At 36.0% G+C, this 14093-nt stretch overlaps 1 protein-coding gene across 1 annotated transcript in view; it reads left to right on the top strand.

The window, feature by feature from the left end:
* The window catches only part of LOC107748732 (ATPase phospholipid transporting 9B), a 42868-nt gene that overhangs the window by 18100 nt on the left and 10675 nt on the right, over positions 1 to 14093 (top strand). Inside the window, exons 12-18 of the mRNA XM_016563678.1 lie at positions 3545 to 3705; positions 3828 to 3970; positions 4112 to 4224; positions 6191 to 6445; positions 10956 to 11117; positions 13035 to 13118; positions 13690 to 13702. Of these exons, the coding sequence (XP_016419164.1) occupies positions 3545 to 3705; positions 3828 to 3970; positions 4112 to 4224; positions 6191 to 6445; positions 10956 to 11117; positions 13035 to 13118; positions 13690 to 13702 (931 nt within the window). The remainder of the gene's footprint in view (positions 1 to 3544; positions 3706 to 3827; positions 3971 to 4111; positions 4225 to 6190; positions 6446 to 10955; positions 11118 to 13034; positions 13119 to 13689; positions 13703 to 14093) is intronic.

Consider the following 14093-nt stretch of genomic DNA (forward strand, 5'->3'; position numbering starts at 1 on the left):
GTGAAATATTATTTAATTTAAAATAACTGTTTTCTGTTCTAATATATTTTAAAAAGTGATTTATTCCTGTGAGGGCAAAGCTAATTTTTCAGAAGCCATTAGTCCAGTGTCAAATGTCACATGATCCTCCAGTAATCATTGAAACATGCTGATTTGGTGCTCAAGAAAAAAAAAATTGTTATTATCAATGTCCAAAACTGTTTGAATCCATGATAGATTTATCTCCCCAGCTCTGTTTCCTTTCATGACATGATTGGTCTTAAAACAGTATGATGTTAATGTTTTAAATCAGGTGTAATTTTGTGGATGATAAAATGCTGTATCCTATTCATTATATTTTTATTTTGTTTAAAATGTAAGGTCAACTATAATCTAACAGTAGGTTGATTTCTTTCTGAAGCGTAAACATTATTTAATCATCCTAATTACCCTGACATCTGGTATCTGTTTCTTGCCAAAGGCAGATGAGGAGAGTGTTTGGGGAAACCTGTATGAAAACAATCATTATTTTGCCAATATCATTTGGCTCCCTCTAGTGTCAAATTTGTTAATGTTTAATTTGGATTTTCTGTAACTTTTGAGTAAATGTTGAAGTAAATGTTATTAAATGGATTTAATCATTTAATTAAGTGCATTTAATTTTTTTTCTAAATTGTGTTCATCATTTAATTAGCTAGCTATCAGCCCGTGTGCTTGATATCAGCATCACAAAAACCATCTGAGAAACCCATATTGGTTAACCACTATTCTTCATGTCATGAAGTGTTTCAGACCCTGTCATGGATGCTGCAAGATGTGTGTGATAGCAGCAGCTCTGGCGGAGCTCATAGCTCTACCATGTTCTGTGTGTGAGAGTGGAATTCAATATCTCAAGGAGATGATGTCAGAGGTGCCAATACAGGGAACGAGACGCGGTGGGAAAGTCGATACGACTCGGCGAAAGTCACTGAGAACGTTTTCGCCTCTTATAATCTGTTGTGACATTCCTTGCACAAAGCTCTAAGCTCTCACTAGAAGCTGCTGACAGCACATAAGCTATCACTTATCACTTTACACGTGTGTGTGTATCTGTCATTGTCGTAATATGGAACGATATTCTCTTTGAGGATCGAAACCTTGGTGGTCTGTAGGATGTGACAAAGGGTTGAACAACCCTCTTCGCTGACCAGACACTGCTCACTACTTTAGGTGTTATAATCACTGATATATTTAAGCAGTGTAGGTGTTTGGCTGGATTTTTTATTTTATTTTATTTATTTATTTATTTTTAAGCAATGCAGATACTCGGATGCATGTATTTTATTTATAAACAATGTAGAGCTCAGTTGGATTTTTTTTTTTTTTTTTACATTTTTTTTTTTTTTATTTATTAAAAAAAATTTTCGTAAAGTTCCTGGAAGGAGAGTGGCAAGAGGAAAATATTACAAGTCAGATTCAAACTTTCAGCTTTACATATGAGCAATTACAACAGCTCTGACAAAATATCTTTAAAACTTTAACAAGTTATGAAATGCTGTAACTGTGTGACATTAAACACTGCTTACCAAATCAATTAATAAATGAACATCAAATATAGATATTTTTTGTATTAAGTTAATATTAAGTTATTGCTAGCCAGGGACAATGGCCAATTACGCAGTTTAGTGGTTGTTTTATAAAAGTATTTGACCAAAGAATGCAGTGATTGACCAAAATGAATCAAATATTTGAGACACATAAGCTGTGAATATGATACAGTTTTTGAATATTCAGTTTAAGTTTGATCATTTTAGTTGATAAGTTTGTTTGGTAAAGTGAAGAAACTTCTCAAGACCTCGTCTGTGGTCCTGCACCGTGGATGGCATGTTCCATTTAGCTGTATTGCATATCCAGTTTCTGGGGCACTAGCATAATGCCATATTGTTGTAACAGCCTCTGTATACTTGATGGATTTCAACCAATGAATATTCATTATGCAGGCACAAAGTTGTCATCAAATTTCACACACAAAACATACAGGCAGCGAGGGCAGGTTGAATCATTCCTTTCACTTTAAACGAGGCCCGGATGAATAGAGTAAAATATGCACTCTCGATTCATTGATAGCATCTTCAGCTTGAGGTAATTGAGTCGCTTTTTCCTCTCGGGCTGAATGAATAACAGCTTCACCCGATCCCTGGCCAGCTTTGCAAAATTTAGCCTCCGCATTGTTTTGCCCCCATAAAGGGGGATTCCTCCCTTTCAGCTGGGGAACTATGTCTTCTGTCTTAATTTTTCTTCATTTTAATCCTTCCATTCCCCCCTTTTTCCTCACTAGCTGAAGCATGAAGCTCGGAGTGGGGCGGCAGGCCATCGGAGGGGTTTTAAACTACAGCTGATAAATCAGACAGCAGCTCTTCTCTCCCAGTGTCTCCCAGTTTACTCAGTCCTCCAGGGACTGGGGGCCGTAGGCAGTTGGGGGATTAATTTTGCTTGCATTTTTTTTTTTTTTGTCTTTTCTGTTCAATTTGTCCATCCCCTCTCTCCCCCTCCCCCGTCCCTTTCACGCAGATTCCTTTTCTCAGGGGACGGTGTTATGTGTTGCTGTTTTTATTAGCGCGCTGCCTAGATGAAAGACCTCAGTGTTTTTGCGCAGGCCACGCTGTCGGCCCTCGCCAGAGGGAAACAAGAAAAACTTCTTTTTTGACATCATTTTCCCACATATTTCATTGGCTGAGGGGACATACTTGAGAGAAAAAGGGGAAAACTCCAGCTCTTTTGTCAGGGGCCGTTTCTATGAAGAGGCGTTCTGCTTTTATTTTTCCGGTTTTGCCTCCTGTGCTTTTCACAGAGAGACGACAACAGCAGTGGGCTTCTTGGTTAAATGCCTCTCATCTCTCCTCTCCTCCACATACACTATTAGCATGAGAAAGGTCTGCAGTCTGGAACAGGCCTGGGGGGCATTGATCAGTGCTGGCTTATGGGCAGGTTGTTTTATTTTTCATAAGAGTAACATTTCGGATCACTTCAGATGAGAGGAGCCCTCAAGGTTCTTGTTCTCAGAGGGGATATCACATGCTTTGGATAAGAGAGCTTTAACCAAATACTCATTCATTTTGGGAACTTTTTTTGGAGTGCGTTATAAACAACCAGTAAAAATGATTAAAAACAAGTTTCCCTGGGAATATTCATTACTATATATTTCTGAATGTATTTACTATTCTTAAAATACTAAAGTGCTTAATTCTGATTAGTCAGTGGCATATGTATAATTGACTAAGCTAGTTCCACTCACCTATCACATTATGGCTTGTTTATTTTCACATAATAAAACACTTAAATCAATAAATAAAATGCGTAAATTAGATTTTCATGTTATACTAGCCATGTTATACTCATAATAATGTACAGTCATTCAATATTTATTGCAAAATACACCTTCACAGGTTGATTTACAGTGATAATGACCAGCTGAATGTACATTATCTCTTACTTGTTTACTAAAATGTAAGTTTAAACACTTATTAAAGCACACAAAAACTTTCAGTTTGATTTATCTCAGACTTTCTCATCTCTTCCTCTGCAGGTGGGACTATTGGACCTGGAGTTAAACCGCCTAACAAAAGCTCTGTTCCTGGCTCAGGTGGTTCTGTCTGTTGTTATGGTGGCTTTGCAGGGATTCCTTGGGCCCTGGTTCCGAAACCTGTTCCGTTTCGTGGTTTTATTTTCATACATCATCCCCATCAGGTATGTTTATAATATTATCACCCAGATCACACTTATGTGAAAATATTACAGCAAAATCATCAGCAGTGTGAAATGAGAAGAACAAACATTTTTTAGACATTTTTGTGTGTGTGTGTGTGTAGTCTAAGAGTAAACCTGGACATGGGGAAGTCAGCGTACGGCTGGATGATTATGAAGGATGAGAATATTCCAGGTACTGTGGTTCGGACAAGCACCATCCCAGAAGAACTTGGCCGTCTGATCTACCTGCTTACAGACAAGACAGGTACTTTTATTTTATGCTATTCTCTTCCTTGTTTTATTTTCTCCCTCTTTCTTTGTGTTGAAACCACTCTGCCCATCCAAAAGCTTTATAATAACTATTGATTTCTCTCCTGATCTTAATCTTTGTGTGCTGTTTTTCCAGGCACTCTGACCCAGAACGAGATGGTCTTCAAGCGCCTCCATCTCGGTACTGTGTCATACGGGATGGACACTATGGATGAGATCCAGAGTCACATCATCCAGTCCTACGCTCAGGTGTGATTGACATGCGTCACCTTATACATCACCATTAAGACAATCGCTTTCACTATAGAGGAAACTTAAGGAGTTTCACATCCTTCACTAACTGCTGTCGTCTTTGATGTGTGTGTGCACGTTTTGTGCCAACAGCTGGGTGACACAGTGTTAAAGCCACAGTGGCAATTGATTTTCATGCTTCATGGTCCTTCATTACTGTGATGATGGACTGGCTGGCAGGTTTGAAATGTACCCATGATATGAGCTATCATAGCCTTATTATATCCCCCCTCAGGACGTGTCAGAGTCCGTGTCCAACAACTTGTGAAATTGAGTTTGACAGGAATCAATAAACATAATGTAATTTACAGCTTAACATGCTTTGGTGTGCACTAGGCAGTTATAGCTCCCATTCTTTCTGGAGTGTTATGAGTATAAAGAAATTACTATTAAAAACAGCTGTTGTTTTGTAGAGGGCAAACCCCGTCGTCTTTTTTGAGACGGGGTGAGTGTACAGAGTGTTCTTGCCTGTCCAACTGGGATTTTGAACTCAAATTGTGTTTTGAAATGTCAAAATTTGATATTTATATGTAGACGATGTGGTTCAGTTTAAAACCTTCAATTTACAAGCTTTTTGTGGCTCTATAATAGCATTCTTAGCTTTCCATAAAATTGTACTGGAAAGGTGAAGTATGACATTTTTGTGGCACTAAATGAAAATGAAAAAGGTGAGAAAATTAACAGTTCAGTTCACAAGCATTTTTTGACTCTAATAGCGTTGTTGTGGCTTTAAACTTAGCTTTTTCATTAATTGAACTTAAAAGGCCAGGTGTGTTCATTTTGTGGCACTGAACTTTAGTTAATATGAACTTGAGAAAATTCAGAGAGGAGCAGGACCTCCGAATAGTGTAGAACTGTATATGTAAACGCTGTTGTATATTTGTAGATATAATTTTTTTTTGCCAATTCTGGTTATTTAGTCACTCAAATGCTTTTTGATTTAAACTGAAAACTGACTGATTTCCTACACAGTGCTAGTTTTTTTGCTGTATCACTGTGTTCTTCTCTTTCTTGCATAATAAATATGATGTTACTAAATATAAATATATAGAGAACACCAATATTAAAATTCTTGATAATGCCAAAAAGCTGATAATTAAATTCTGCAAGTGAATTTAGACATCACAGCATTTATAATGTATATTATAAAAATAGATATTCATTTTGAGATTATAGTTAATATGATTAAATTAATGTTTTTAAAGATTAAGTCAGTGTCACATGACAGCAAATGGAATATAAATGTAATAATTAAGGGGCATTTTTAACTCCAGTCAATATGACATGCCTATTTACAACTGGCTGACTGTGCATATATCTTATTACACATTTACTGTATTTTTATATACATATTCAGATTGTCAAATCAGGAACCTAACATACTTTAATTCTGAGAGAGTGAGCCAGCAGTGGGGTGTTTTTATGTACCTTCATCTGCAGTTTGAAGGCTGTGTGCAGGTTGTCATCTCTTCCCCTCGGCAAAGCTCTAAGGAAAGAGGAGTTCATCAAGAGAAATCTCCTGCTCCAGTGGAGCACAGCAACCCCTGTCAAGCACACACACACACACACACACGAAGACTCACAGTGGTGCTTATGTAAATTGATAAGTTTCAGAGTCAGGGTGGGATTTCAACGTCGTTGTGTGGGGAGACACTGATGAAATCTTCACGCTTTTTTTTTTGCCCAATGTGTCCTGACACTGAGAGAGCACAGGAAGATGAATTATCAGTATACACTTCCTGACCAGTCCGCCGTTCTTATACTACACATGACGACGTTATCAGATTCTGACATAACTTCATCATTTAACTGACTTTTTAAATGTGTTGAACTGAATACTTTTTTGAAACAAATATTTCTAATAACAAATGTTATTTCTCAAGCTAAAGCGCACTCTTGTTATTTCAACTTTGTGTCTCTCCAGGTGAGCTCGGTGCAGTCTAATGGCAATAGTGCGAGTTCAACACCCTCTTGTAAATCACAGCCGTCTGCTCCGAAGGTCCGCAAGAGCGTGAGTAGCCGGATCCACGAGGCCGTGAAAGCCATCGCCCTCTGCCACAACGTTACACCAGTGTACGAATCCCGTGTTAACGGTGCCAGCGCAGAGCCAGAGAGCACAGAGGCTGACCAGGACTTTAGCGACGACAACCGCACTTACCAGGCCTCCAGTCCTGATGATGTAAGAATGATGGGACGTAGGGCTGCACGATTAATTAAAATTAAATCGCAAAGGCGAAAAATCGCGATTAGGCAGAAGCTGCGATTGTCATGCTTATCTTTCAGTGAAGCACGGTTCTGTGATCAGCAGTAAATCTCTATCCGAAGTAGGGATGTTAATTTCGGTTATTTTTCTTAACCGACAACCGACGCTCGTTAACCGATTATCAACCGTTAACCGACAAGATTGTTTTAAATTAGAATTGAATTAAATTAGAAAGGAATATATATATATATATATATATATAGCCTATATACTGTATATAACGAATGAACAGGCCTATACGAGAAATATATCTTTACTTAAATAATAAATTAAGAAAATGAAAGAAAAACTGTAACAAGTAGCCTAGTATGCAGAGTTTTGGTTCATTTTTGTGCTGCGAGAAAGGAAACCAGATGGCTAAAAGCGGCATCCTATTTTTCTTTAGGCTTATTTTACAAAAGCACAAAGATTTGTTTTTATTGTGAATGTACGTACACAAAAGGCAAACCTTTTACAATTCCGATTATCTTTATGACTAAAAGGAGTAGTTGTTTCCACTGTTAGAAGGAAAAAATTCAATTTTAAAATATTTTGATAAATAACTGAAAAAATAAATAAATAAATTACCTTTTAAACCGTTTAACTGATTGTATTAATCGGTCAAAATTCTATACGGTCGGTTAACGGTTAATATGAACATCCCTAATCCGAAGGCCAGAGGGCGCTCTCTTGCTGAAACTCCAAATATGCCTCACAGAAGAAACCTAGGAAATCTCTATAGCAGTTGCTGAATAAACAGAAGATTTAACTGCTTTCATTAATTCAACGTGACTAATAAACACACAACTACGACAATATATGGTTTATCCGTGTTCGTCTTATTATAATTTTTATTATAATAAAGTATATAATAATGCAATGCTAATCGACATAGCCTTTATCACTGTTTAGAATACTATGAAATATGTTGCGTGCCTTATTCTGTGTAAGAAGCCACATCATCTCACAGAAGGATTTATTTCAAACACTCGACTGACGTTATGAACTACTAATCACAGAACTGGCTTTACTGACAAGATGCGCTTGACAATCGCATTCGATTAATCGTGCAGCCCTAATGGGACGTCCTGAAAGGAATGGTATTTATTTATTTGCTTAATCAAAATTATTTAAAAAATATTATTTTGGGACATTTTTTGTCATCTTTTTTATTTTATTTTTGTCATTTTCTGCTTGAGTGGTTCCAGCAAAAAAAAAAAAAACAGGAAATTTTTTTTTCTATTTATTTTATTTAGAAATATATAGATTGCAATGACACTGGTCTCCTCATTCCTCTAACAGTGTAATCCTATATATCGCTGCTTTAGTATTTATGACTCCCCCACTTTAGCCTTGAATTTACTGCCTTATTGGATGGTAATATAGACTCTGCGTTAGTAGAGAAATCTGAGAGGGCTCAATAAATATCAGAAGCAGAGGGGGCAGGGGTAGGTCACACACCAGGAAGGACTCGGTCATCATTTGTGTTGAGAGATCGTAGATATTTATAGATCCGTTGTAGAGCAACAATATTTTGAATGAGTTGTTGGTAAGAAAAGCACTAAATAAATGGCAGAAAAGGCATTGAGGCCAAACATATGTCACAAAGGCAGCGGTCCTCAAATAGATGGAGGGAAACGTCAGGCTCATTATAGTTAAATATATTTTTTAATGGAGGGGAATGAAGTGTTGTTTGAGGCCAGTTGGAGGTATAATTTAACCAAAAATGACATTTCTGTCATCGATTACTCCTAATCTTCCAAACCTGTATGACTTTCTTTCTTCTGTCGAGCACAAAAGATGAAGCTTAGAAGAATTTTTGGCATTGCTTTTCATCATACAATGAAAGTCTCCAAAAATGACCATATAATCCATAGGAAACCAAGGTATACAGAAGTACAACTTGAATGGGCTGTATGTCTGTTTTTCACAGCCTCATTTTAATTAGCATATGATATTTTTATATTGCTTTTTTGTCATTTTTGGAGCTTGACAGTTTGTGGAGCATTTCTTTTTTGTTGTCTACGGAAGAAAGAAAACCATATCCGTTTTGAACAACATGGGTAAATAAGTAAATGATGACAACATTTGTATGTTTAGGTGAACTAACCCTTTAAGTGTTCAATAATTCTGTACAATGTTTGCTGTTCCCTTGCAAGATCTAATGAAGATGAACTAATGAAGGGCAGTTGTTTTAAAAGCATTGATTGTTTTCAAGAAAATGCGCCAGTCATTATATAAATTGAAAATATTCCGGTGCTCTTTCATTTTTCCTTTACACAGACCGAGCATCTTTTTCTTCAAGACCTTCTGTAGACGTAGATATCTTTTGAGAGTGATAAAAGGAAAAAGAAATCTGTCCATCTCCCTCTTTAGTGGAATTGCCTGTCCTCTCTTCTCCCTTGATGTGTCTACTTATTTATTTTCTTTAATGCCCAGGTCTTATCTCTCCAACGTCTTCACTCCGGGATTGATCAATATTTAATTTTCTCTGAGAGACTAGCGGTTAACACTAGTCTTTCTCTACGTGTCACTCTCATCAGCGCCTGTGTCTATGTGTGCTCGCTCAAAGACCTCCAGCCTTTTCAGCCTTTAATATGACAGGCGCATAGCGATAATATTCCTAAAGAGAACCGAGTTCAGGGATTGCCTTTCCGGACACTTACTTTAAGTCATTTGTGACCTTTGACCCCACAGTGTCAAGGGTCAGAGGTTTATCATGACCTTTAATGATCGGACATTCTCATGAGCAAGACCGTTTGTTATGTCCGATAATGAAGTTTTACTTATGGGGGGTAATAGAAGTTCACTGATGGTTTTATTAGTGGTTTTGGCTTATTCAGATGAGACGACAGTGTTCAGTGACTGTTGACCTTTGCTTCTTCTAAGAAAAATATGGTATTGACCTCTAACCTTTAGCCTATTAAATAGAAGTTGTCACAAAAGATGGGCTACTCGTACAAGAGAGTTATGGCATGTTCAATTCTTTTAGAATGAGTTTTTTGTTAGAATAAGGTTAAAGCGGATGCAATCTTAGTCTGGTTTTGATTAATAGAGTGATCCAGTCAAATATTTTTAAGTAAGTTGTTGTCATTTAAAATCTGTGATTGGGTTCTTATTGTAATATGAATTTTAAAACTAAATATGAATGTTACAATCGTTATTTCCAGGCCTAGATAATTTAATCATTAATAACAATATTTAATCATTTATAATAAAAAAAAATTGAAATTTCTGTAGTCAGTATAATTTTTCTTAGTTATGCTCAACTCTAAAATATTGAATTTGTTAAAAAAATAATAATAATAATTCTTTGTGAGTGCAATCTCTAGAAAATAATAAAAAATAAAAAAAAGCCAGTAATCAAACGACTGGAAAAGTCATTGCTCAAAAAGTGTAAAATAATATACTGTTATAATGATGATAAGTGAAAGATAGAATTCAGATAAACTTCTCTCAGCATATTCCTAGAAGAAACTGCTCTGTCAGATAAACCCATCTCCACTTTGCCTTTTTTATGACGTTGTATCATATTTCCTGTCACATCTGGTCTCTTTATTAAAAAACAGCCACGTCTTCATGTGGTCGTAGGTCACATGGTGCGGGTTCAATCCTCTCTGCTTCTTGAAGGCGCAGTGATCTTGGTTTATGATTACAGCTTTTCTTCCTGTACTGCTGAAATGATTGATAGAGTGTATTAAAGGCTCTCCCCTGTGTCGTAAAACAGTTCCCTGCTCCTCTCCTGAAGGCATTTCCCCACCACCTGAGTTACTTGTGTGTGTGTGTGCTCTTGAGGGCATCATTTAGCACTGTCAGGTTGATAGAAGACTGGCTAATTAGTCATATCACATTGAAATGCCATAAACAAGAGTTCTAGCTGTGTTCTGATGTGTGTAAGAGCAAAGAAAGCCGTTGTAATCAGAGCTGTGGAGTAATTTAAAGGCATAATTTGCAGGGATGTTTATGATCTTTCAGTCTTGAAATAAACAGTGCATGCAATGGGGTCAAGAAGTCTGAGACACAACTGAACAAGATTTTATATAATTTATTAGAATCTTTTCTAATTCCATTCAGTATTTTTTATATATTCTATTATCAGCATAACTCTATATTATCAGCATATTTCAACTAGAGTAGAAAGTTGAATTATTAACATGAATTTTGGAATGTCTCAGTATTTGGTTTGATTTTACTGACTGTCGAGCATGATTTGAGAATGATCCAAACAGAATCTCGTGCTCCAGTAGTAACAAGACAATTTGACCGTACAAGATTGGATTTTCAGAAACTTCATTAGTGACCTAGACCTAGTGTAGATTGTGACTTTAAATGTGACTTTTTTGTCATCTCTTTAAAGATGATTTGATCATTGAGAGCAAAAAGTTGCATGTAACTGGTCACAAAAACAGATATTTTACAACAAGACATTCTTTCACATGTTGTGTAGGTGGCTCTGGTGCGCTGGACTGAGAGTGTGGGTTTGACTCTGGTGAACAGAGACCTGACGTCCCTCCAGCTGAAGACCCCAGCCGGACACATCTTGACCTATTACATCCTCCAGATCTTCCCCTTCACCTCTGAGAGCAAGCGCATGGGCATTATTGTCAGGGTGCGTATCCAACTGCAAGTGTGTTTGTATGTTTTCAGAATTACATATTTCTCTAATTTCAAACACTGTAAAAACATCTGGAGAGAATGTGAAAATGTGTGCACGTTTGAACTTGTTTCCTCTGTAGTCTGGCTTTGTGTCCTTTAGCCTTTGTTGAGTAATGTGTGTGTGTGTGTGTGCGTGTGTGTGTGTGTGTGTGTGTCAAATGACAGTAAACACAATACAAATAAGCGCAGTACCTTTATATTTGTTCTCAAATGTAATTTATCCATGCAAAAACTAAAAGAATAGGAAAAATGTCACCAGATTAAGTGAGTCTCACAAATTCTGGTGTAGTGTTGACAGGTGTTAATTTTTACATTTTCAGTAAAATTTTAACAATATAGCAGTTATGACACACAAAACTAAGAAAACATTTTTACATTTTCTTTAATGTAAGAAAATATCTAACCATTTTTACATATTGTGATACATATTGCAAGTTATATACTTATACTACTGTTCAAACGTTTGGGGCCCAATATGATTTTTTTTAAAGGAATTAATACTTTTATTTTGCAAGGATGCATTAAATTGATCAAAAGTGACAATAAAATTATGTTGTTATAAAATATTTATATTTCAAATAAATGCTGTTCTTTTAAACTTTCTATTAACTAAAGAATTCTGATAGGAAAAAAAAGTAATATAAAGACAGTTTGGTAGACGAATTTGCACAAGTTTAAAAGTTTGGGGTCAATAACATGTTTGTGTTTTGTGACAGTAGAAACATTTTATAATGCTACAAAACGTTTGTATTTAAAATAAAATGCTTTTGGTAGTATTGATCAAAGAATCCTGTAAAAAGAAAAAAATGTATTGTTTCCACAAAAATATTAAGCATCACAACTTTTTTTTAACATTGATCATATTGTTTCTTGAGAACCAAATCAACAGATCATGTGGCACTTAAGACTAGAGTAATGGCTGCTGAAAGTTCAGATTTGCCATCACAGCAATAAATTACATTTTAAAATAGAAAACATAATTAATATTTTAAAATTGTACTGTATTTACTGTATTTTTTATCAAATATATTCAGCCTTGGTGATCTCCAAACTTCTGAACAGTAGTGTATAATATATACATATTACAGTTATAAATTTAAAGTATAAACGAGTATTTGGCTAGTATATGATGACTCGTAGCCCCAGTTCCCGTATGTCTGTCATTCCAACTGACTTCCTCAGTAGGTACCGCCAGTGTTTTTGGTATTGAATCCCTAGTAGGAGTGTCTTTATGAACAGATCCCGATTGAATTAAGAATCAACACATTTGATAAGGTAGCGCTAAGCATAACAAACAGGTCGGTCTGTCCTAGCCTCTGTGATCAAGGACAATCTGCTCAGCCCATCATCACACATGCATTTCTCACTTTGATGATTACAATTGTATTGGCAATATGCAGTCGATGAGGGGCGGAGATGAGGCTTATTAATTAATGAATGACCTCAATAAAGGCTTATGACTGGGAGCATCATGTCATAATCCTCATCGGTGCGCTTTGTGTGTGCATGTGAGACGCTGCTATAAGGACAGGTCAATAAGTAATCACTGCATCACTTTCGCCTGTTGGATTTTCATATCAAAATTAAACCGCTGTCCCACATCTTTTACAGTCTGCTCAAAGATTCCCACAGGCACTGTTGTATTTTTCACGATTGATTCTTCCTGTGCGTGTGTGTGTTTGCATATCTCTATTTGCATGACACTGTTTTGATGTTTCCAGTAAATACAATTGTGTTAAAAGCATTGTTTATATCTTTGTTCTCATGCTTTCTGTTTACCAATTGAGTTTACAGTCTAATACACAACCACTCACACGTCATGGCTGTAGCTGATGTAATTGTAGTTGTGTGTTGCATTATGTTGATTCAGTGTGGGAACATGGCCAGAGAGGGCCTGCGGACACTGGTGGTGGCTAAGAAATCACTGACTGAAGAGCAATACCAGGACTTTGAGGTATGATTTACCAATTCACAAATGGGTTAATATGTAGTGATATAGTTTAAAATATATTATGTACCTTGACAATTTTCAACTTTTTAATATTTTGGTGTCAAGTTGTCATTTTTGTACTCCAACAGAGGAACCATTATTTTTAAGCAAAATGCCATTGTTGACAAATAGATCTAAATTTTTTTGTGTAATAAATACAATGCAATAAAAGATCATTAAAATGATCTCTAGAGAAATATTTAACATTCTGTACCCAAACTGATAGCTTCCTTTGCAGCAATATCAACTTGCTTATTTCCTAATAGACCAGTATGACCCTTGAACCCAAAAGATGATAATACTAAAAATTTACTCTGTAAAAGGTCTACTGTAGATAAAATGTAATTTACTCTGGGGTTTTTAGTTTCTTTAATTTTCCATTGCTTAAAAAACAAATTCTTGAATCTGTGAAAATAATGGGATTTTTTTTATTGTGCATTCTAAAAATAGAATGGTTCTGGTCTGGATAAAATGTTGACAGAAGATGATATGTGTATCTGATAAAATTGGTTACTGTATATTGTCATTCCATTAGGATGTTGATGGAAGTAATACAATTATTGGTTAGCATGAAAAGTTTGAGAGATAACAGGTGGCATTAAAGCACAATTTATCAGCATTAGATTAGATTATTAGATCGCTGATTTCTTTCTAATTTCTAATTAATTTCTTAAACTTATGTTACCAGTGACTACTTTATTTATTGCAAGTCTTATATTTGGATGATTCAAGAAAGAGCATGTAAAACACATAAGCATGTCAAATTCATTTGATGTCCCCAACACTTGGGCCAAAGTTAGCGTGTTGCAATAACGGATGCATTTGGACAAGGCGGCTAGACGTCTGTCTGTAAATAATAATAACCATAACAACCCCATGACTTGAGTAACAAGCTGAAGTAATCAAAACCCAAATTTGGTTTGCCAGTAAGAGTGGAGG

This window comes from Sinocyclocheilus rhinocerous, unplaced genomic scaffold (genome assembly GCF_001515625.1).
Source record: "Sinocyclocheilus rhinocerous isolate Xijiao unplaced genomic scaffold, SAMN03320098_v1.1 scaffold499, whole genome shotgun sequence".
Classification (NCBI taxonomy): domain Eukaryota; kingdom Metazoa; phylum Chordata; class Actinopteri; order Cypriniformes; family Cyprinidae; genus Sinocyclocheilus; species Sinocyclocheilus rhinocerous.